This window comes from Tyto alba, unplaced genomic scaffold (assembly GCF_018691265.1).
Source record: "Tyto alba isolate M040663 unplaced genomic scaffold, T.alba_DEE_v4.0 Super-Scaffold_8, whole genome shotgun sequence".
Taxonomy (NCBI): domain Eukaryota; kingdom Metazoa; phylum Chordata; class Aves; order Strigiformes; family Tytonidae; genus Tyto; species Tyto alba.
In genome coordinates, this window is record NW_024881329.1 from 14,286,998 (window position 1) to 14,312,714 (window position 25,717).

Below are 25,717 nucleotides of genomic sequence, written 5' to 3' on the forward strand. Positions count from 1 at the left end.
TTTGGATGCTTGTATTTAGTTACACGTCAATAGGCAGCAACCCTTGCTTTGCCATTCATTGAAGATGCCATTTCCCGAGTGAAACACAAGGGTTGTATGTTAGCATGCGTGAACACTGCCACGCTGGGAACTTCAGGAGACTTCAGGAAGCCTCTACTCCTTCAAATGTCATAAAGTGGAAATTACTCTTCTGTTAAAGTACTGCACAATCATTGATGGTCAAGAATTTCCAAAAGTTGTTTTATATCGTATCAAAACCGCTTGTACTTTGTCAGCTACTTTAAGGTGCCTTGAAAATTGCTATGTAAAAGCATGTTTCATTTCTGACTCTATAAAGGCCATTCCAGGTGTTGCCACGAGATCTATGTTGACACTAGGAAGCTGTACTGTGCCCTTTCAGTTTCCCCACAGTATATAGATAATTATAGTGCTGTACTGCAGAAAAAGATTTTTTTTTTTTCCAGAAATAATTTTTAGTTACGTGTAAGTGAAAAAAATTCTTACATGCTAAAGCTGTTGTATATAGGCTTGGACTGATTGAGATGTTTACATTTTGTCTTCTGGCTTCGTTGCATCAGTGACTGTGTTGTTCATACACCAGTTCCGTTTTGCTTTTAGTCTTCTAAAAATGTAGGACTTACCCAGACTTTTGAGGCTGAGGTTGCTTTCTAAACATTGGGTGGGACAGTCTAGGAGACCAAAATAAACCAGAAGAAAATGAATAAAATTCAAAGTACTTAGAGTTACTAAAGTTGGCGTTTTTGTGAATTTGGATTTGTAGCTGTTTGTGTTCTCCTTTTGCAACAGAGCAAAAGCACAGAGTGAAAATGCAACACAAGATTTTTATATGAATATATGTGTGTAATGATAGAACTGCTTTTCTATCAGTGTAAACAGATCTAAGTGCTGGGCTCTGTCTGGACAGCTCAGAAACATCGGTAGCTTTATCCTCCCCCTTCCTCGCAGAGATGCAGAAAAGATTATTCTCCTTTGAACCTGGGGTTTGGAAAGGGGAAGCAACCTGTCCAAACCCACAAAATCAGTCTCTGCAAGGGCAAGGCACTGAATCTCACCAGTTTATGTCCGGAGTTGTAACCAGGAGCTTTTAGTGTGAAATGTTTGTTGTAGTAAATACTGTGTTGCTAGGTGGAGAGAGATGTGGTGTCCTTGGAGTCCAAAGGGTGAGTGTGGCTCCCTGTGCTCCTGTTGAGGCAGTTTAAGTTTCATGGAATTGCCCTTGAAGCTGTTAAATGGAACGAAACGTGCCTTGTAGGTGTTTGTGGTTATGCAGCAGGGACCTGAGACTGAAGGGGGGGCAGAAGACCCAGGTCTCATTAAACTGGTTAGATTACATAGTTTGGTGATGTTCCTAGTGTTTCAGCATTGGTTGTTCACAGAAGTTTTCGATAAGGAAAAAATGCTTGAGAACTTCCTCAATAGTAATGAACAAAACCTTAGCTTGGTCATGCGTGAAGTGCCTGTGTCGGGTTTAGCAATATGTGCTTTACATTAAACTCAGATATGGGTCTAACCTGGGGCTGACTTAACTCATTAAAGAAAAATCAAAGCTAGAGTAATTAAAAAAATTACATAGTTACCGTGGTGGTTGATGGTTCAATATGACTCTGTGATGGTAGGGACAATTGTTTCAATGGGCAATGCTGCCCTATTTTAACTTGGTTGCAAACAATGTTAATCTTTATTTACATAAAACATGACAAGCATCTTTCTGTAAAACTCCTTTAGGGAATCTGGTGTTGATTTCATTGCAGGCATAGCTATATGCTATGTTTTCTTTTAGTGTGAAGTTCTCACTGTCTCCTTCAGTGTCTTTTCTCTTTCCTACTACTGTAGGAGTCTACTGCTCCGTCGTTGTGCTGATATAGCTCTCTGAGCCCATGCTATATAGAAGATAGCTAACCCCATCTAATTTTTTTTTTTTTAAAAAAAGGCCAAAACCCATAAATGTTTTTCTTTAAATCCAGATTATTATTATGCTCTGATTATAGAATGCAGCCCGTAAACAGTTCCACCACCGTGGAGGTGGAAAGAAATGGGAATTATAAGCCAATTTCCTTCGTCAGAAAGAAAACACATTGTGCAGGTACACCCCTGGAGGGTGTAGTAGGCTGAATAAGCATGTAGCCTGTCACTGCATTCACCTTTTCCCTTGATGTGTGGAGACCTATGGATTAAAAAAAATAAAATCCTTCTGCTTACCTTTACTGGCTTTTATGAATAATCTCAAGGCTTGCCAAAACACAAGTGGTTGTAATGAATAGTTTAGATGCATGTGTTTTTGGCTCAGTTGATCCCAGCTTCAAGCCTCTTACTTGGACAGTTGTTATTCCAGCCGGTTTACTGGGACTGTAGTTAAATGAAGTGAAGGTGTTAATAGTTTTCCATATCTGGAAGACATGTTAGTGAAATAGAAAAGTATCGCTAATAGGAGGACAGCATTTTCAATACTTGCACCCAAAGGCTCCACCACCAGGTTTACATCTTGCCATGGCTTCATGCGTAGCCTGGGCTGTGCTGTCTGGAGACAGGAGACAAGCTGGATAAAGTGCAGAAGACATGCCATCAGGATAAAATAATTACATTGCTTAGATTTGATTACCCTCAACAACTGCTGTGCTAGTTGCAGGGCATGATGAGTCTACCTGGCAAAGATGCTTTGCAGTGGTCCTTTGAAAAATGTTGGTCCTTATAGATTTTAACAGCTCTGCTGCTCTCCTGAAGTCCTCCTGTAGTTTGTATTACAAGTAGCTGTGAATCTGAGGGGATTATCGCCAAATACTTCTAATGACTTTTCTGACATTGTAATTTGTAGTTACTCTTGGAGTCTTGGACAACCACGTTACTTATTTATAAATGATTTTTAAAAACTTCCAAGTCACAGGATAGCTATGATATAACCGTGCTGAGAGCTTCCCTACCTGGAGTTAAGGTGGTAGCAGGACATGGGAGGTTGGTTACAGATCAGGCGTGTGGATGGTCCAAATTCCCACTTTTTTTTGACCATGCACTTCTTCGTGGTCTTGCACAGGTTGGTTATTTGCACTTTGTGATGGATAATCTTAGGTACAGGAGGAGTATCTTGGCACAGGCTTGTTCTCAGACTGCTTGACTAATGTGCCTGTCACACTCATGGCCTCCTTTTTTTTTTGTACTCAATTCCCTGGTGTTACTGTATTCCGGAGAGTAAATAATTATAAAACCATGAATAATGCATAATTTTACTCTCTGCTATAAATAATCTCTAACTATATTAGGGAAATACTCTTGCATTGAAAGGCATTTTATTTTCTCCTTCAGTTTATGATAAGCCCTTCCTTCAGCCCGTAATCTGCACCGAACGTGTGGCTCTTAAAAATTAACCGAAGAGCATGTTAAGTTGCTCTATATTCCTATTCCAAGATACGATCTCTTTCATAATAATGCAGTGGAATTTTTTTCTGGGTTAATTCCCCACCATGTGTCAACATAGACCATTAACCGTATGTGTGATTGCTTAATGGCTGGCCTGCAGTGACTCAAATACCAGTTCAAAATAGGTCTTTGCATACAAGTATTGTTCTCTCTAAGATCTTGATGATGGCTTGATTGGCACATGAATAGGGTACATTAGAGCTAGTTACTGTGTCTGAAAGAAAGCTAAGACATCATGTTGGAAGAAAAAAAAATCAGGTTGATGTGACATGGGAAGGAGGAGGCAGGAGGAAAAACTTAAAAATATGGTGGCGGAAAAATGGGGATATTACTTCTCTTGCAGGAGCAGACCTGTCTGAATTTTTTAGCATTTCTGTGGCTGTCTGTGAAAATGTTGTAGGTCCTGCTTCAGCAAAATGCTAAAAGCTTACTGAAATCAACAGGATTTGTATGATTTTTTTTGTACTTGTACTGAAAAAGGGCTCCATGTATAGTAGGTAGCCTGAAGTTTGATTGCTTCCATGAAAAACGGGTTAAATGCTTCATCTGCAAGTGAGCAGTCACACAAACGTTCCAGTTAGTTTGAGCCACGGAGAAGTGGATGGAAACATCACATAGAAGCTGCTTCATAGCTGTTGAAGTGTAACTTCTTTCTGCTGATACCAAATGGAGTGAAGCTATATGTCTAGTAAACAAGAAACTTTCAGAAGAGTCTCCTGTCCTGTTTGCCTGCTGAAAAAAAAAAGGGGGGGGGAAATAAAGGTAATTAATTATTTTTGAAAACAACATGGTGGACTGTAGCTGGGCATAGCACATGAGAGCAGCATTGGGCAACTGGAAGGGGCTTCAGGCGCTGCTGGTGACTTTGGGCGGCTGACTTCACCTCTGCGTGCCTGTTTTCCGTTCCATGCTGTTTGTCTTGTCCATTTAAGCAGCAAACTCTTCTGTGTGAGGAGTGTCTCCAACTGTGTATTTGCACAGCACCAATCACGTTGACATGTTGAACTAGGGCCCTTAGCTTCTTGATGCAATACAAATAACAGATGATAAGACGCTGCGGTCATTAGGGAGATAGCATGGGTACTTAGGAAATGGCAAGTGTATTTGCTGGGTGGGAATGCAACTTGTGTCTGATTTAGCCAGTCACAGCAGATGTTGACTAAGGCTTTAAGTATTTGGATGTTTCCTTTCTTACAAGAATGTTTCCTAGAAGAAGTGGAAAAGGAAATGTGCTCATAAGTGAAAAAATATCATGGCTGATAGGCTTTTTGTGACTGAAAAATGGGCTGTGAATGCAGAACAGGTTTTGGTCCTTTTGAAGTGTTGGAGCTCTCTGATCACGTTAGAGACAGTAGGACCATTCTAAAGGTTGTTGGGGAGAGATGGTATCACCAGGAGAAAAATTGACATTAATTCAAAAATTGGTTTCAGATCTTCCATTTTATTTTGTCATTAGCAACTTTGTCCATGTCAAAAGGAACAGTAAATGAAGAACAGGAGGAGAAAAACGTGTTGGAACCACAGCAGTAAAGGTTGGAGGATATGAGATAGTTAATACTGCAGAGTCCTGGCTGTTGGCATACCCAGAGGTGCCCTCAAGCTGGGCCCTTCCCTCTGGGAGATGGGTGCTGGTGGTTGTGCAGACCTTGTCAGAAATTGGGAGGATGTAAATTTTAAATGTAATACCAGTCTAGCATATTGGGGCATCGGTGTGCTATTACCATTTGAATGTTAGCTAATAGTATAAGCTGAGGTAGCCAAACCTTGCTGTAATAAAAGTAGGTAGTATATAAAAGGTAAAAAATTTATTACCCGGTGTATTACTTAAGCATTTTTTTTTAAACTCTAACACCATTGCAAGCTCAAACACTTTCCAAGTGCAGGCTCCTCTGTAAACATCATCTTTCATTTGCCTGATATTTGTTTGCCTCCTGGTTATGATTTCTAGCTTTTGGGGTTGGCATGTTTGTGTGTAACATATGTCCTTGAATTCTAGCTGCATTCACTGGATCCACAGTGTGGGCAATTACTGTTCAAAGCAGTAGCTGTGAGGTGGTGCTTCTGGAAGAGAATTATTCACTGCTTGTTATCAGGAAGATACAGACCAAAAAAAAAAATCAAGCTTTTTTCTTTTTAATTGAATGAATTTAATTAGAATTTACTTGCTGATCCTCTAGGCTTTCTGTGCTTTTATTACATACCAAATATGATTAAGACATGGGACATATTAATGCAAACTCACTTATTCTGTCCCTTCACTGGTTTTATGTTCATCCCAAAGGAACTGGCTAAATGGGAAAGTAAATTTAAACCAGGGATGTAATTCAGCTCCCTTGGGACTGGCTGCTGAGGTGTGTGATTTGGTTGAAAATTACATTGATTTTCATCATGTAAGCATGTTCCTACAAGGTGTTCAGCACCAAATGTGTTTCTTCAAGACTGTATCACCACAGCACAACTTAGATTGGTCTAACCTTGAGTTTCCCTGATTTATTCTCCCCACTGCCCACCCTCCGCTCCAGCTCTTCTGCCTCTCCCTGCTGCCGTACCACCAGGCAGTTCTGGCTAATGCAGCTGTGACCTGCACCAAATTCAAAGCACTGACCACCACCATACAGCTGCATCTACTTCTGTCCCCTTTTTTGGGATAATTGGCAAAAAATTGTTGGTCTTCTATACTCAGAAAAATTACTGTTGCTTTGTCTAGTTGATCTTCACCAATGTTAATGTAATCGGGACGTTATCCACTTATCAGTGATCCCAGTGGTAGTGGGTGGCTAATTGTTGCTGAGTATTTTCTAGCATCATGTTGACTTCCATTTGCAATAACCTGGCTTATTTAACGTAGTATCTAAAAATATTAACAGCTTCAGCTTTTTCCAGTACTACTCAAGCTGGAGCAGGGTTACTACCTGGGGAACTTTACATAAGATTAAGACCTTTTACCTAATGCTTTTGTACAAGTAGGTAGGAGGGCTTTATTCAAATACAGATAGCTCTGCCTAAATCATTTTGTGTTGTAATTAAATAACTCAGTGGCAGAGGGCCCAGACCTTGGAAAAGACTGAATGGAGCCTACAGTATTACATGCTATTATCTATCAGCAAACAGGTTAAGCTTGCTCAGAGGGAGTATTTTATAGGATTTTGAAGGTGCCTTGTTGAAACATGATCTGCTTTCCTTCAACAAACACTCGCGCCTCCCCTCTTCCCTCTTCCCCTTCCCTTCTAAACTTCACAAAAGATAGAGGTTAGGTGGAGAGCCAGAAAGAAGTTATCTGTTAATGAAGTGCAGGGGAGCACAGGGGAGATTTTTGATTTTATTTTTTAGAGCAGCCAATCTTGATTGAGTTTGGCTGAGATCTAATGTTCCCTTTCTGTAGCTAGATATTTCATGTTTTTTTGGCTTCAGATCTTTTTTACCAAATGGGGTATTTTAGGTTGTTAGCATGCCTTTGGATGCAGTGCACGAATGTGGTAGGAAGGTGCGTGTGCCCCAAGTTCAATGCCAATCCAAGTGCTGCCAGCCGAGGCTGCAACGCAGGATAGCAAGTGTAGCACCAGCATCTCCTATGAATTTTAGGAGACATGCCAGCACATTGCAGCTGGATAGTGAGGAAGGTTTATTTGCCTAAAATATGTACACCTTTTGGCTGGGGAGATGCAGTGAAGAATGGTAGGTATTGTCAAAAAAAAAAAAAATAAAAAAAGAAAAGAAAAAGGCTGTTGCAGCTTTATGTCCCTCAGTCCAGAGAGACGAGCATCGTTTTCCTTTTCAATGCCCATCAGTTATTGTGGGTCGTTAGCTTTCATTCTCTGCTTATATCTTGGGCTAATTTATTTATCATTTCTTCCTGTCCTTTTTGTAGCCCTCGACAGAAAGTCTGTGGCTGTCACTTTATGATCCCTCTTTGCTGTTGCAGCTTTTCTTCTTTTTCAAGAGTTACTGACCCCCTCCTCCATTTCCATCATCTCTAGTCAGCCGTCCTTTCTAGCCACAATCCCTCTTTGGCAATTGGTGAGAAAGGTGTTTGGGGTAAATCTAACAAGAGTCAGGCTACTTTACGGTAGAGGCAGTACGTTCAAATGAGAGAGAAAGCGATCTGTGCCCTGCCAGACACTGAAATACTGTGCATTTTATCTAACTCTCTTTTGCGTGATACCACTGATAAAACCTGTGACTTAAGCCACTTTCTAAAGATAATTAAGAGTATCTTTTTTTTAAAATGTGAGAGAATTATTAAGTTTCTCTTCAAGTTATGAAGTATTTCTACTCATTCTGAAGCCTGGGGAAGTTTGACTTCAGACAGTGTTAGAATAAAGAATCCTTAAAAAACCCTAACCAACCAAAACTTTCCATCAGGATCTGGAATTCTTGCACAGAAAGAGTATTTTAAGTTCATTATATTGCCTCATTCACGTTTCTAAAATTTCCACTCCTGGTCACTTTAAGAGTAGTTTAAATCTCCTGCTTTATGTAGAGAGGAGATATGGTGCTGTGTGTTTTTGCTGTGTACAGCAAAAGTGCTGTCTTCTCCCAAGTTAATTTACCTCATTTGATGCCTATTTTCAACAGAGAGAGGTTTTTACAGCATCTTGCATTCTTGCTGGTTGGTATACGTACAAATATTTTTAAAGACTTCACAGTGTTTCTGTGTTGGGTGAAAGCAGGAGACTTTGCTAAACTAAGCTGGAGATCAAGATTAAAGTAGCTGTCAGAATAACCTGAAGGGATCTACTGAAGCAGGCTGAAGACAGCAAATGACTGTTGGAGTACTGTGGCTTGATTTTCACCTTTGGCCTGTAAAAATTAGTCTCTGCAGTACCTGGGATGGTAAAATAACATTTTCAGTAGGTTTCTTCATGCTACTCATTTCAGTTATTTTGTGGTTTGCCTTTTTTTTTTTTTCTCCCCTCCCCCCAGCCCCTTTCTCTAGTAACTTTCTGGAAGAAGGACAAAACTTCTGACTTGAGTGTGAGAGCCTTACTTATCGTTCACAACTGCAGCCACAGCAGCAATAGCACTGTAGGAGAGAGCACGGTTGTGTTTATATTCTGGCGTTATATCTCTCCTACTTGAAATGGCGAAACTAATTGTAACTGTAAGGCTGTGATTCATGTTATCCCCAAGATGCAGCCGCCTCTTGCTAAAGAGGTTACCACCTTCGGCTGCTCATCATTTTATTTTCGATGCCAGCTCCTTGCCTGATCACGCCCTGACCTGCCTTGGTTAAAGTTGGTTAGTGAGCGAAGATTGAGCCTGGCTGCTTAGTAGAGATAAGCCTGGTTAATGGCTAACTGCTGAAAGGTATAGGCCTACCCCTGGCTTCTCCTTCGTTTTCCTGATGAAGCGACAGTGTAAACCCCGGCAGCGTTCTCCTCATCTTTTCCCTCTTAAAGCTGTTGTGTCTGTTTTGCACTTCCCAGGGAAAACGTCCTTGGTGTGGGCATCCCAAGTGTGGGGCTGAATTTAATTTCAAGACAGAGCTGTAGGTTGCTGGGGTTGACAGATCACACTGTGAAGTGATGAAAGAACAAGAAATTTAAGATAAGCCTTTCAGATACTGAGTCTGAACTTCAATGTAGCAGTAAAATTTAGGTCAACTGTGGGTTGTTTTTTTTTGTTGTTGTTTTGGGATTTGGGTTTCTATTTTTTTTGATGGCAATCAAATGGTTTGTAGGTGTTGAGCTGTGTTTGGGCGACTTATGTCTGGATGTAATAAGCCCATCCAGAACGGGTGCTTCAGCTTAGTTCTGCTGAAATGGGGCATTAGGCAACTGCTGATGTAATCCTTCTGTTGTGTGATAGCATTATTCCCGTGGACACTGCTAGAGGTTGGGAAAGTACTATTAGGTATTCATTTTATTTGTTCTTAGAACTTATTTTATATATTAGGACCTTAAATGAGGTCTGGGCTCATAGGCCTACGGTCTTCCTAGTAGAGGTGAAGGAATCAGGTGGTGTAGGGCAGCTTCTTACTGGAGATGTCTTTGACATATCTAAGGCCTCTACTAATATTTTATCTTTTTCACATGGACAGCCTCCATGATTCTGCATAGACCTGATTTATTTCTTGAAATTTTAGGAACAGTAAAATGAATCTTTTCTAAAATAAAAGCAGTAGGAACTTGGCAAGGGCTATTTTTGTTTTGGACAGTGTTTTTTTGGGGGAATATTTACCATTATTTTGTTATAATATATGGTGCTAGTCCATTTTTGCTGTAATTCTTCTATAAAGCGTGTTTTATTAAAAGTATCTTCCAAATTAACTAGGCAGACTTTTTAGAGAGTTGTTATTAAGACATCTGATTTTACTGATATGAATGTTATGGATGTTTGCTAATATTGTTTGCGAATTCTTGCATTGAAGCTCATGAACTACGTAATATTTTATTACCAGCAGATAGTGTCCACGAACTCATTCTTTGACTGAGGATATTCTGTAGAGTGAAATGAAGAGAAAAATAAAAAATTAGATACTTTTTTTTTTATATATATATATATATATAAAGAAAAAACCACAGCAAGTGTCTCATTTTGGCTTCTAGAATTCCTTGTGTTTTTTCCCTTCTGTATTGGTTACTTTTTTGCTGATAGGGCACTTCAGATAAGATTAGTGTGTTTTCACCTTCTTAGCTGTTGAAATTTCATTTTTTTTCTAGCAGTTTTTAAAGGGTGGTTCAACCATGTCTGTTGATTGGTGAGTTGTTGTCAATCACTCTGTGATTCTGTACCAAAACTGCTTTTAAATAATGATTTTAATTAAACAAAAAATGGTTTAGAACTTGTGTGGTGATCATTAAGAAACTTCGAAAGTTCGTGTCTTGATGTTCCCCAAAGTCTGTGAATCAGTGCTATAACGATTGGCTTATTTACTGAGTAGGAGTTACTATCACATGTAATGAAGTCAAATACAGAAACTTTGTCGTAATTCCAGCTTTTTAGCAAGATGGCATGATAAGCAGTCCTTGAAGATTCACACGATGATGATTGACAGGTTTGCCAGTGCAATTTTGTGCGTACTAAATTTCAGTAGAATTCAAGGATATTTTTGGTGCTTCTCAAATATTCATTATTAAGGTGTTCTATTTTATGCTTACATCCAAAGAATCAGCTCCCTGTATTAAAATTGTAGATGCTGACACTTGGAGCTACAGGAAAAAAACATTCTTTGCTAATTTCAGATCCCAGAGAAGGCTGAAATTACGTAGAATTTGGATGTCAGCCATGCTGTAGGTCTGCACAGTTTCCATTTACTTTGTTTAGGGTTGCATATGACATTTCTGAAAATCAGGTGTTCATAGCTCTGAAAACTTCAAGACCATTGCTTTCAGATGGATGTGATTGCTTACTTCTGTCCTAAAGAGCTATAAAGTAGTGCAACGAATATCATTGCAGTCAAAATCCTTCACAAAGCAATGTACAGCCATTCATAAAGTGCTTTCTCATGATATGTGCTGCTAACTTAGTTTTACTGCCACCATTTAATATGGTATATATGATAGTATGATTTTATATAACTTCAACAGTCTCTTGAGAGTTGCGATTTTCTTGCACAGGTTACTATTTCTTTGGATTCATGCAGGGACTCCACTCCTTCTTACCCATCTGCCCTATTCATAAATGGTTCCCAGTTGATCCTGGAAGGGGATGTGTAGTCCTCTGGAAATGAGAGGACTAGCCTGGATGTGTGAAACGCATGTACTCATGACAATTTGAAAAATGTACATGGGGGGTCGGGAGAATAAAAGTTGCAGTCTCCTGTGGAGCAGACAGCTGGCGGAGTCATGTATCTGATACTTTTATTTACTTTCCTGCATGAGAAGAAAAATGTCCCCCGCAGCAACTGCAGGATCTCATGGTACCCAAGCTGCTGCTGAGACACAAAGCACCTCTTAAAGCACACGGGCTGTAGAGTTCAGAAATAAATCATCTGCAGTTCAGTTCCCTCTGGAGCTTAGTGAAGGATTCTCTTCTGCCATAGTGGATTTTCTTGGTCTTCTCTCACAGTTGGGTTTGTTTTGTATGTGCTGAACCTTATTTTGATGGCTCTTGCTCTGGCGTTAGGTTAGTATACTTTTAATAGCTGCTGAGGAATAACTCTTGGTTTACACTGGGCTATGAGGAATGAAGTTTTGGCCTGCTATTTAATAAACATTTAGTTTAAAGAGGCAGTTGCATCTAGATTTAATGTAAGAGTGCAGTGTTCACGTAGGTGGTGGCTGAAGGCCTATGCTGCTCAATCAGGGGCAGCAGACCAGTTCCCACTGTCGTGGTTTGGGCCTGATTAGCAGCCAACCACAACGCAGCAGCTCTCTCTCCCTTCTCTTCTGGCAATAAGAAGGGACAGAGAGCCAGGCTTGGGGTTCGAGATACACCCTTTATGGGCACGAGCAAAAGGCAGACTCATTAGGGGAAGGAAAAAAGAACATACATTTATTACAGACACTAACAACACATAACAGAGTAGGACAGTGAGAAGCATTGTCGCATCTTGAGAACACCTTCCCCCCACCCCTCCCTTCTTCCCGGGCTCAGTTCTGCTCCCGATATCTCTACCTCCTCCCCCAGTGGCGCAGGGGCAGGGAATGGGGGGTGCAGACAGTGCTGCTACTTCCTTCATCTTCGGTGAGGGGAGTTTCCGGAACTTGTTCCTCCTGCTCCATCGTGGTCCCCCTCTCACAGGAGACAGTCCTCCACAAACTTTCTCCCACATGAATTCCTCCCACAGGCCGCAGCGTTCCCCACACTGCTCCGTCACGGGTCACTAACTTCCTCCGACTGGATTCCCTCCCACGGCTGCAGCCCTTCCCGAGCTGCTCCAGCGTGGGACTCCCCCGCATGCTGCAATCCTCCCAGCACTGAATTACAGCAGCGGGGCTGCCTTTTCCCATGAGACCCCGGCCTTCTTCGGGCACAGCACCTTGATCAACGAAGCAGAAGCCATGGGCCACAAATCAATGTCTGCTCCACCGTAGATCTTCATGGGTGGCAGGGGGGGCCGCCCTGCCATCTCCCCACAGGATACAGGGGGGTCTCTGCTCCGGCATACTTCCCCCCTCCTTTCTTCCTCCGTTCCTCCACTGACCTTGGTGTTCATGCAGCTGCAGCAACTCCTCCTCCCAAGTCCAACTGCACATCACCACGTTGCTTCTTAAATACGTTATCGCAGAGGTGCAGCTGATTGGCTCAGTTTCCAAACAGAAGTGGAGCTGACTTGGAGCTGGGGGAGCTTCGAGAAGCTTCTCACAGGGCGCCACCCCTATAGCCCCCTCCCCTGCCACCAAAAAGACTCTACCACTCACTCACCCCAGGACAGCCAGTTACTTGTTAATCTCAACATAAATTCACTGACATCAGCTGACAGTATCTACGGGGGGGGTTTATACAGTGCATTCTATTGTCATTATAAATAAGGAAGCTTTTTAAAATGTGCTATGTTAGACATTATAGTCTGACAACTGGAAGAATAACATGGGCACTCTTTGCAAAAAGTGGTTTAATTAGCTGCTGCAACATTTTTGGTAGGTCATGTGGTACTGACATGGCATTTGGTTTCTCACAGCATGAGAGAAGGCACAAATGTCCTGAGACACCATTTCCCCAGAAGCGGCACCAACGCTTCCGTATGGTCATTGCTCCGTTTAAGGGCCTGACGCTGAACCCCCTAAGGTCAACACCCAGTCCTCTCATAGGTGGGAGCCATGGAAGATATCCTGAATGTGAAACTTCTTAATTTCTCAAGGGGGTTGTTTTTACTCCTACAAAACAGTTCTTCAGGGATTTGTGTCCTTCCAGTATAGGACGAGGAGTCTAAATTGACCGTTCTCTGCCTCATCAGAAGAAGTGGTAATTCAAGTTGAGGCGGATGTTTAAAAAATGGTGGTGGCTATGGATGGGTTGAGAATGTCTGCCCGAGTAGTAGGCAAGGGCTGGTACGTTATTCCAAGGTCAAACTTTTTAGGTGGCAAACGAAATCTGCTGTTCTGCATGCGTTCACCAGCCCTTTGGGTCTTCATACAGGAGCTTCAGTGGCACTTGTTGGCTATCAGTGAGATAGAAGGGGTGGTTTGGTTTTGTTTGTTTGCTTCTTACCCGGAATACATGGGGAGGTGGAATGTAGATACTAGAGAACAGTGTGTAGAAGACAGCAGGCAGAAGGAAGCTGGGAGGGCTGTACTAATGAGTCTTACTGATTTGCTCGTTAAACTACATATTTAAACTAAAGGAAGCAGTAACCAAGTGGAAAGCAAGAACTTGGGTTATGCCATGAATTGTTAGGCAGTTACTACTTTAATTATCAAACTGAATTATTTTCATGCTACTTTTACTCACATTGAGTAATAACTTGCTTAAGGACTGGATTATCTGTGATGGTTATGTAGGTGTGAACTGAGGTGATGGCACTAAGTTTGCCACTTACTGCTCCTTCGGAAACAAAAAAGCTGAGTACGTCTGCATACCTATCATGTAAGCACTTGCTGCCGGCCTGTCTCTGTTCACGAACTGAGAATGAAATCTGCTTAAAACTATTACCTCGAGGACTTCTATAAGTTTTGCAGAAAAAAAAAATGACTGTGGTAGAGCTAAGACTTGTTTCTGCTATTCTTGTCAGTTGTTCCAGAAGCCATGTTTGCCAGAAGCTCTATATTAAGTCCCAATGCATGTATGATTTTTTTTTTTTGAAGACATTGTTGGATGAAAATTTGCGTGGTGGGTGGTCACAATCCTTTTTACCTTTTTTTTTTTTTTCCCAAATGTCTTCATATGCTGTGGTTTTAGAGCAGTCTTAATCATCTATGTTAAAATTGTATGCATGTGTAAATTGGTAAAAATTAGCACAAGAATAGCAGTACTGTAGAGCCTCTTCCATACATGCATCATGCCCTGTACTTTCAAAGTGGTATTTTTTTTGTTGTTGTTGTTGTTGTTGTTGTTTGCTTAGAGGTGTCAGAAGACTTTATCAGCTTACCTTTATATATGTCTTTGCTGCAACTGGATTTGAAAGTTTAGAATGTAAATTTCTAGAAACATATATTACTGTGTGATGTTACAGTATTTTTTTCTGTTACCATGCCATCTAATTAGGCTTTCTTTTTCTCCTCCTTTTTCTAGAGTGTAAAAGTCCCTTACTTTTTATTGATAAATCTGTATTTCTTCTTCTCCAGAGATATCAGCATGAATAATATCACAAGGCTACCAGAGGATGCATTCAAGAACTTTCCCTACTTGGAAGAGCTGTAAGTATTTCACACACACTAAAGTTCTGCTACATCAGATGGCTGTGTGAAGTGGAAGGTGGGTGGGAAAGTAGTGTTGACTTGAGCTGTGAACAGAGAAAGCAATTATACTTTTTAAAAAAAAAAAAAAGTCCTGTACATGTTTGGAAACCGGAACAGTAAATGCTACTTACAAGGGACTTTTTACGGTAATTATTTTAATCATGGCTAGAGTGATGACACATATTAATTACAGTGTTATCCAAAGATAACATGAGGTGTGTAATTACCACTGTTTCCGAAGGAGCTACAGTATAGCTGTTGCATAAGTTCCATAAAATATACGTTGTTTCATTTACTGAGCAGCTTGTTCCCATTGCCCCTGTAGGCTGCAGATGCACAAGCCCATCCTGGCCTGCATCAGAAATTCAAGCTCTGTGGCACCGGAATTCTTGTTCTTAGTTTCTCTAGCAGAAATTCTTTCTTCAATTCCCATCTCTCTCTTGTTCTGCTATTTTTTAGCCTTCTTTTTAGGTTTTACTTAAGCAATATTTGCACTTCTGAATCCTCAAGCTGCACTAAGGCTCATGTGCCTGGTGTTTTGTTGAACTGAGGTCTTAACTGAGGTGCCTTTGCAAAGTTGAAGCACCCTTTCACAGCATGGCCCTAAATTAGGCTGGGTTTCAGAGTCAATAAACAGGGAGAAGGCTTTGACTTTCAATTACTGCTTTAGTAATTATGTGACTTTACTGTTACGCGACAAGTGACTTCTGTGTGCCTTAGTTTCCTTATCTATGAGGAGAGGGTAATGGTTCAACCTTTGCCAGAGAACGTTGAGAACTTCCAGTAATAAGCAACAGATAAGACAAAACCACTGCAATTTGCTTTGCTACTCTTCCATTTTCAGTCTAAGTAGCATTTCTCATATCAGGGACCATTTAAAATACAAAGTAAGGCCATCCTTATTTATGACTTTGACTAGACTGAAGCTATGAATGCTATGTTGAGAGATTTTTCAATAAATGCACCTTAGGGAAAGAACAGCTCATTTCCCCAAAGAGACAAACCCTTATGAAGCGGGCAAGCATTCTTCTGACTTTACAGATGAGGAAACAGAAGCAAAGAATGAAAGCCATTTGTAGAGAGCAACAGGGTAAATTAACCCCATAGCAAAACTGCAGATAAAGCCCAGAACCTTTTGACTGGTTATCTGCTATGACCAGTACACCCGCTGCGCTTCACTGGAACAAAGATATTGAGAAATTGCCAGGAGATGGATCACTTGCTCCTGAAGAAAGGCTTGTGTTCCTGAAAGCTTCTCTGTTTTTCTTCATTGCACCCCAGCTGCGCTGGTTGGTCTAATAAGGTGTTCTACCTCTCCTTACAGTTTTGGTGTCTCATATCCTGATAATGTAGCAGCTACCATTACTAATACACTTAAATAACTCAATTTTCCCTGGTTCTTAAGTACTTTTGATTTGGGTCAGTACAATTGTGAAGTGCCTTTGAGCTTATTGATGTCAGCTGAATTGTGTGTAGTATCTTATTTCATGCTTAACAGGTTCTGGCTTATTCCCTCTGATTTTAGGTATTGCTTAAATTTGCAATATAGCTGAGAATATCTCACAAAGGAAAATAGATTTACCAGGATTTCAGATAGCGCATGTGTGTAATTGACACAATTTAGGAAAGGCTTTATGGGATGAATAGTCAATATAAAAAAAAAATTAGAAGCTTGGGAAGGCTTTCTTGGCTTAGAGTATATACTAGCAGCATCCCCTACGTGTTTCATAATGTGCGCTGCTGTATGTCTATGTTTTCTTAGACTACATTGTAGTCCAGGTTTTTTTCAAGTTCTTTATAGTTCCACTTCACACCAAAAGTTGAAAAAACCAAACAATTCTGTTTTCACAACTTTGGATGACTGTGGGAGACTTAATTTTTTCCTTATAAGTAATTAAACAATAAAACCTAACTGGTGGGTGTGCATATTGTGTAACTTCCATAAACCCTGGGGTGTGTCAGGAGGTAAAGAGAAAAGGCAGAGCCTTCAGCCATCATCTGTTGTGTTTATTGCCTAAGAGCCATCTGCTACGTGTACCTCATTGTCCCCTAAATTCCAGCATTTTGGCTTGCAAAAACAGGCTAGCATTAAGCTCAGAATTATATGTGAACACCCAGAAGCTTTAAATCATTCCTAGCATGCTTACTTGATATGAAGGCAACTTCGGGGGGGAGGGGGAATCAAAATCAAAGCCCAAATAACAACTTTACAGGAAAAATTTTACTTGCCAAGTGTTTGGACATATTCAGATCAACCATAGTTCCTTAGTACGATAGATAAAAAAATTACATTTTCCATTTTATGTTTGAGTTACCTCCTACAGCTTCAGAGGTAGAAGACTCTCCAGAAAGATTAAAAAGAAAAACTTTCTCCAATTCAGCAGCTGTCGTGGATGCATAAAGACAGGAAAATGACCATGAGAGCAGAGTCATAAGTAGGCAGTATCTGTGTACAGTACTGAAAACTATTAACTGAGACTTGTGAGTTGGTAGTAATGTTTTGCATCAGCAGCTGGCTTTGAATTCAAAGCTTATTTGCAGACACTCTGGCCATGCCCACCAGCAGTGAAATGAAGATCACTTCTTTCTTTTCTCTAAAGACCTGGTTGTGGTGTGGTCATCTGTGCACAAGTCAACTCCAGGTTCCCTTGCTTCAGTTCATGTTCTTCCTGAAGGGAATATAATAGATTCAAACAAAAGCAGCTTTCTTCCTTAATAGAAATGAGAAGCATCAGAGATGACATGTTTTTGCTTTTTCTCTATGGGACAGGGTACAGAAATTTTTTGGCCTTTATTTTTGCTGGTTGTGAACAGAAAAAAAACTGTTGTACTTCCCACTGCATAACCACAATTTTCCTTCTCCACTAAGATGATTTTCAAACTTTCTTCCTGGCTTTTATTTATAGATAAACAGATCCAAATTCTGACTGCCAGGCACTAGCAAAGTTGCTTTTTCAGCACAGAAACTTGGGTGTGAGTCTCCATGCCAAAGAAAAAGAAACAGACTTAAAGCAAAGTGGTTTGTACTAGAAGTGACTTTTCCATTTAGAACTTCTCCCAAGAATTACATCTCTAAAGTAAACGAAAATCCCACAAACTAAGGAGAATTCAGTAAGTACCCATATCACCATGGACTCCAGTAGCTCTTCATCTAGGATACAGCCCCAGACACCTTTCTCTTTACACCATGTGTTAGCCCTGTCATTTGTAAAAATGCTCTGGGAGATTAGCCCCTGACAGAGTTAATTAATATTGCAAAATAGTATCACAGAATTTAATTGAATGTAAATGGGAGGCAATTAGATATATTACATTGGCAGCTGAGTCTTACACAGAACATGTATGAAGAGGATGGGATTAAAAAATGCAGTAGAAGCCATTTAAAATGGGGGTTGTCATTTCCTTAACGCAATGAATTATTTGGTAGTCTGGAGAGACTTCAGAGGATCATTTTCCAAATCCTAAAATGAACACTAACAAATAAAAGTGAAAGAAGCAGCATACCAGACTTGTAAAAGCTGTCTCCTCGATTAATATGTGCCTTCTGTGTCACCGAAGGGGGAGTGACCTGTATGTTTTGATGCATGCATCCCGTGCTGGTTTTAGGTGTGCTGGGTTATCCAAAACGCCTGCACAAGACTGGCTGATCTGGTGCAGATGGGAGACCAATGAGGACATCTGAAGTGGCACTAAATGGTCATCTTTAGGGATCTGACTCCCCTGCAAAATATCAAGTTTGTAGGTATAATCTGAGTTTTTGTACCTTTGAGATAGTGTCCCACCTGAGAATTACTCACAGGTACAAGCAAAGGGAAAGAAGGACATAGACCCTCTTGAGTGGGTCCAGAGGAGGCCACGAAGATGCTCAGGGGGCTGGAGCAGCTCCCCTGGGAGGCCGGGCTGAGAGAGTTGGGGGTGTTCAGCCTGGAGAAGGGAAGGCTTCAGGGAGACTTTAGAGCAGCCTCCCAGTGCTGAAAGGGGGGACAGGAAAGGTGGGGAGGGACTCTTTATCAGGGAGTGTAGAGATAGGATGAGGGGTAATGGCTTTAAACTGCAAGAGGGTAGAGTTAGATGAGCTATAAGGAAGAAATTCTTTCCTGTGAGGGTGGTGAGGCACTGGCACAGGGCACACAGAGCAGCTGTGGCTGCCCCCTCCCTGGAAGGGTTCAAGGCCAGGTTGGACGGGGCTTGGAGCAACCTGGTCTGGTGGAAGGTGTCCCTGCCTGTGGCAGAGGATTGGAACTAGGCAATCTTTAAGGTTCCTTCCAACCTAAACCACCCTATGATTCTATAATTCCATCTTGTTTGTGGGCAGAATCTGCCTGTTGGGTTATGTGCTCTGTGTGCCCCTGTTCACAGCGTCATTGTGTGTGTCACTGCACAGCACACTTATATGTCTGTAGGATTCTTGCACTGTTTATAAATGTTATAAAAATTCTTCATCTCTGTGTAACTGATACCCATCTGGAAGTAATTTACAAATGATTAAAACAGCAATGGTCAGAGTCAGCGAGGAGCAGACCACCAAGGGTTTTGCCACAGCAGTTAATGAAGTGTATTCTCTAGAAAATGTTAATGTAAATATGCTGCAGCCCTGAACTTGATATGGAAACTAAAAATCCTTGAAGAACTTGGCCACAGTTTTCTAACCACACCTTGAAGTATTTATAGAAGGCTAGAAGAGGGATATATAGTTAGATAGTGCAGTGTTTTTAGAAAGCAGAAACAGTTTTCCAGTGTGAATTTTTAACTAGAAGAGCCAGGCTATGTTATGTTTTGATGCTCTTCTAAGCAGTTGCATTTCCTTCTGATATTTAAAGTTATCTAAAGTAGTTTGAAGAATTTTAACTATATGATTTCCATTCACTATATTTGTGAACGATCTGATGGATTAATTAAAAGGCACTCTCTCATCAAGGAAGGCAAATCAGAGTGATTGTTATTCTTGTCCAGTTTTGCAGTCTGGCTTCAGAAACTTGAACCATTCTAATAAAGCAAAAGTCTTCTTGACTGTATGACCTTTTAATGTTGCTTTGATTTCCACTCTTAACTCTTTAAAATGTTGTTGTCTTATTTGCCCTGCACTGATGGATAAGGTTTAGATAATAAGGTTTTGGCTGGCTGCTGGTCCATGTGGGAGGCAGTGGGGAGGTAGAGAACAGCAAGCTGTCCTGCTGTCCGTCTGTAGGTTGCCTGTGGCACAAGCACATGGTTGTCTGAAGGGGAGCACCGGTCACCTCCCAACCAGTCAGCCTCGGGGAAGGGCTCCGACCTTCAACAAGGCTTAGGGAGGATGCACTCTGACTCTTGTGGGTTTGAAGATCATATTGTGCCCCGTAACACTGCAAGGAAAATAATCCCTTCTGAAAGCACCGAGACAGCAGTGCTCAATTGCCTTCCAGATGTGTGCTGATGCCAAGGTCTGTTGTGTTTCTGGTTTTTGTTCATATATGATATGAAACAGTCTCTCTTCTGTGACACTACCTTCAAATATATTTTGTTGTCAGTCAAGGGCAAAACTTTATTAAGGTTTTTATTTAATGGCTGATGAAAATGATTAGGGAAATAAAGCGATAAAAGAAAGATTCATAACAACAAAAGTTTTCCATTTTCTGAAAGACAATGCTAATCTGCTTTTTGAGAGATGGAAAAACAGCGAGCAGGAGACTACATGCAACTTGAATTTTTCAGGAAAATAAATAGTACAACTAGGTATTTGCTTGAATATTTAATTATATCCATGCTGATAACAGCACTAAGAGATCTTGCCTAAACATCTCAACTCCTCTCCCTCACTCCCATCCTCAGCCAATCTCTGATCATGGCTTTTAATTGACAAAGTATATTTTAAGAACATAAGGATTAATTAAAATGCATATTGGCAGTAAAAATTAGGTGGTTTTGCCATAAGGTTGTGATCAGGAAGTATCAGCAAGAGAAATGTCTAGAGTTATTTTTCCTCTTGACTGCAGCTGAAGATGACCACCTGGCTGAAATGTCACAGCTGCTTGCTTTTGTAGTATCTATTTCAGTGTGTAATTTAGATGGTCCCCTTCCTTCTAATTTCTGCATTGGCACCAAGTTGTATTATCCTTGGGGAGGGAGGGGGGGGAGTGTCTGTCTTTTTTATTACTTTGGTTTTATGAATAAGACATGTGTTGGAGTCATGCCAAGGCCACCAAGGCTGAGCTGCTAGTTTGGGATGCAGTGTCTTTCCTCACCTGGCTGCAGAGCATTTGGTGGAAGGAGGTTTTTTGTCTGTCAGTGTTAGGTCTTTTAAAGTAGTATTTTCAAGGTAGCATGCAAATGATGGGGTGGTGCTATTCCTCTCCCTTTCAGAAACGTGAGTTGAGTAGTCCCAGGATTTGTAGTGGGGAAGCTGGAGACAAAAGGCTTGTTTCAAGTAGAAAAGGTGAGGACAAATCTTCAAGAGAAGAGTTGTCCTGATGCCTTGTGTTAGATGATGTGTGGTAACTGAGGCTGCGGTTAAACATCCTCTTGTGAAACTAGCTGGTACAGTTAGAGACGTTACCACCCCGCATCTGTCCATTCGTCCCCATCAGCAGAGACTGAGGAACGAGTCTAGAGCTCCCTTCAGCTGCTTGGTTATATAGGCAGCCAGTGTAGACATCCTGTGATGGTATTTCAAAAATAGCCAACTGACATGGGGTTGGAAGACGATGAGTGCTCTTCATCCATCTGCCAGCTACAAATATTTGAACAGCTGGAGGAGGTAATTTCCTCAGTTGCTCCAGCCTGAATTCCAGGAGGTAAAGTTCTACTGAAGAAAATGCAACGTTTAGGTTTCACGTGTGGTAGCAAGTTAAGAGCCTAAGCTTCAACTTGACCAGCTAGCATACATTAGAAATGTTTGCTGCCTTGTGTGCGCTGGAGCTTTACGAAGTGGGTTGGCGTGTTGTAGCTTGCACTTTCAAATTCTAGTCAAGACAAACCTTTAGGCAAAGACTCCCAAGTAGAATTAACCACAGTCAGCTAAGATATTTTTAAACATCACCTACTTGGTCTGCACTAGATGCTAAATGCTGTTTAAAAACATGTTGGCCAACCTGTGTTTAATTAATGTTTTCTTATCTGTGTGAGTCCTAAATGAGTTTGATTCTGGGTGAGTATCAATCCTGCTGATACAGGAATAATATTTCTGTAGCTTAGAAGGTTCTTGCTGTGCTTAACAGTTGCATATTTTTCCTGTTTGTGGAGACAGATGCTAGTAGGTTGAGTAAATTCCATTGTTTTTAGAAGATGAAGAACTTTCTTTTCAGTTTCTGTTTCTACGTGTTAATTCCAAAAGTTGGCATGATTGTACATAAGGATCCCAAGACTGGTTATTCTGCTGCAAGTACTTTTAGAGGGAAACAGAACTTTTTCCTTATCTGTTGTCTTCAAGTTTCAGTGTTCAGCATTATTTTCACATGCGCACAAACACAGAAGCTGGCTTAGCTAAATGGCCTGGAGGCTGAACTTTGTGGTGTTATGCTTCAAGACCCGTCTTACGAGCCTGAATTTATTATGCTACCTGAGCTGCCAGGTTGGGGCTGTCTGAACATACAAACCAGATAAGAAACTTCTGGAGGCCGAGCGGTAGCCTCAGAAACTCTCAGGCTGGGTCTCTCCAGGTGGAATCCTCTAAACAGTGCTTGTACCATGCAGTCTACCTCCTTGTTTTGGTTTCAGGAATTGGAGGGTGGGACAAAAGATGTACATGTGCAAGCAAGCAGATAGACAGTTTGAGGCTCAAGCCTCAAGAAGTGTTGCAGGTGGTTCTGCAAAAACCTTAGATAATCAGGCAGAAAAGCAGAGAAAACCAAATGCTGTTTGTCGGGGGTAAATGCATTAACCTTGTACTCTGAGAAAGTAATTGAACGTATTCTGTCATCACAGTGTTGTTGCACGACACTGTGTGTTACCATAAAAAGATGTGGTGTGGAATTAAGTCATTGTTTTACCTCCTTTCTTCTCCTCCTCTTGGGTGGTTGTAGTTCAGTATATTTTTTTGTGAGTACTGAGGTACTCTTGCCTAATTAGCATTGGCAGATCTTATCCTGGCACAGAAGTACTAACCAGTACTCATGTAAAGTTCTTTTCCTGCCCTTCCTGTATCAAAAGTAAAATTCTAGATGATTCTGATAAAATACTTGCCTTTTTTGTCAGCTGGGAGAAAGTTAACCGTTGACCTAATTTTGAAACAAAGAATCCTATTGGAAATTACTCCCATTTATCTCATTCATTCATTGTGAAGGTATCTACAAAACCCGGGTCTTGTATTTACCCAGTATGTATCTGAAGTGGTTAGAAAACTGGTAACAGGGGTTTAATTGCCAAATATATATATATTTAATACACTTGCACATGTTGCAGGTCACTTACTAGATGTGTGGTCATTCAAAAGATCCCATGCCTGAAAAGTGAATAAATGCCAGGGCAAGAGACAGGCTATATGGACAGATTGAAGCAACTTTGAGGATTTACTATCTCAACAGTTATTTTTTCACTCTCTCATGTCTAGCCATCAATGTATTTCATGATCTTGGAAACCTTCTGAGCATTCACATAGCCCTGTCTGCTAAAACCACAAATCTGTAGATGATTCAGTTGTTGCATTCCCATTTGATCAAAATGGAGCTTTGTTACTTTCATCTCTGTGTCTCTGCTTAACAGACTAGATAAGTGAAGTATGTTTATAGCTGGGAAGGAGCGTGTTGATACTGGAAGAGCTCCCATAAGTTCAGTGCAGCAGCTCATCTGCTGAGCCCATGGGCAGCAGAGAGCCCATCTCCCGTTCATGCTGTGCTTTGCACTGGCCCGTGATGAAGTTGGTACCAAATTCACAGATCCCTCTTGGAGTCCTCTGAACCGGAGCTGTCAACCACAAATCCACCCCTGTGTCCTCAGCAGCCAGCCCATTGCTATGGAAGTCATTCCCATAGCACAGCTAAGTGTCCCTAACCTCTCAGCTTCTACAGCAAAAAGTTTAATATTAGACATGGCTTTCTGAGGGGACAGGAAGAATAAATAAAATAATGAAAACCACCCAGCTCCCCCCTACTCTGCCACTGAAGTATTTAAGTTTGGGCATCATGGTAAGGAAGGTGGAATATTTGTCTTGGGTAGCTCCTTCTTGAGTAAACATGATGGTGCCTGTAATGATTGCTATTTGTGCAGTGAGAAATTAGAGGGAAATAGAAATCCAGAGTGGCAGAACCTGGATCAGCATACACAGTCTCACCCGAGTACCTTGAGAGAGCTATCGAGGGAAATGCCTACCTGGTCTGTGGTGGAGCAAAGGAAAATTATCACGAGACAGTGCAAGATGTGCAAAGGCAATTAGGGAGCATTTTATAAGATGTATTCTGCTTTCTGCTTTGGAGGTAAGAGGTATCAAAGTTGCTTGCTGTAGACTAGTTGTTATGAATTTTCAGGACAACATGATATTGTTGCTTATGTTTAAGACATGTCCATGTTAGAAAATTCGTGTATACATCTGTTTCTTTGCTGAAGAATACTAGATGAGACTACAAAGGCAACTTGCTTCAACAGCTGATATTGTATAATAATTGTTTTAGGTTATATGTATTTCCTTCAGTGCACGTGTTACAGCCTGTGGGCTCTACCTCAAGGAGGTCTTGCCCCAATACGGATACTGCTTGCAAATTGAGTGATAGAGCATATTTTGCACGGATGGGAATGCTTGCTTTCTTCAAAATCTATTATGATTTATTTTCTTGTTAACAAGAAAAAATATAATAGTAAATTTTCTTTGATAGTCTATAAAAAGCAATATCATGGAGCCATATTTTATCTTGCTGGTGACTTTTAATGACAATTTAGCAGTAGAATTGATGGACAACCTTTAGACTTACTCTAATCAATTGTTTTAGTTTACCTAGACATTTTAAATTTTTAGACCAGGAGTGCATTTTGAAAACAAGCCATTATCTTGAAGTTCAGTATAACTTTGAGAAAGGTGTAAATGCTAGAAAGGGAAAGCTCAGAATGAGAAGTGCCTACTTAACTGGAAAGAGCTGGTGCAGTTTCAGTGCTGGTTGTAGTTACAGGCTTCCTTTTTCAGTCCTGATGTTTCTTGGCTTACATCCTCATGATTTTTTGTAAGTAGCGGATGAGGTTGTATAATGCTGAAACTACTGCAGGAAAAGGGGAAGGGGACAAATGCGTTTTCCATTAGCAGCAGCAGAATAAAGCATTCATTTAGTTATGCTAAATTGGCGTGGAAGAATTGGGAGTAATCTGTAGGTTATTGATTGGCTTCACAGCAGTGCAGCAGGCTGCAGCTGACCAGAAGTCGCAAAGGGGCTGTTTGCTAATCGCAGATAAGCAAAGTGAAGTTTAGGCCAGGGATACAGGTTCCATTTACCAGCCTGTCCCCATCTGCAGCTGCCCAGCTTGGATAGGAGCTGTCTGCACAGGCGTGTGCCCTTGCTTGGCAGGGGATTTCTGCTCGTATGTTCCTGCAAATGGTTGTATCTCTTGTGTAAAGTTTCAACTGTGATGGATAAATTGTAGTACATAACTACGCATTATCTGTTAAGATGACTGAATTCTGTTCCAGAGTGTCTGTGTTCCTGGAATACGTGGAGCCTGAAGGTCTTTTCATGAGAAAATTTAATCCATGATACCTAGCAAGTGTGTCTATAAGACATTTTACAAAGGTTATTCCTGTTACTGGAGAACATGAAGTAAAATTCAAGTTGGTGTGGGAAACACAAAGAACCCTGAAAAAATTGATCTTAGGGACAGGCATGTAAGGATGGCAGAATAGTTTGATGTAGGACAGCAAAAAAGTAAAGAAATTGCAGAAGCGCAAGTGGGGAAGCAATGGAATATTTTCCAATGGGATGAAAATAGGTAGGTAAAAGGTGGAGAGCTAAAAGGAGATGTTGTGTGGGAAGAGGGGCAGTGAAGTCAGTGTAAGGGATGTGGAAGGTCAAGCTTTGACTAGATCTTGAATTAGGAGTCTTGAGTCTTAC

General features: G+C 41.0%; 1 protein-coding gene across 1 annotated transcript in view; it reads left to right on the top strand.

The window, feature by feature from the left end:
* The window catches only part of LGR4 (leucine rich repeat containing G protein-coupled receptor 4), an 83,291-nt gene that overhangs the window by 21,361 nt on the left and 36,213 nt on the right, over positions 1 to 25,717 (top strand). The window contains exon 2 of the mRNA XM_042785211.1: positions 14,601 to 14,672. Within this exon, the coding sequence (XP_042641145.1) occupies positions 14,601 to 14,672 (72 nt within the window). The remainder of the gene's footprint in view (positions 1 to 14,600; positions 14,673 to 25,717) is intronic.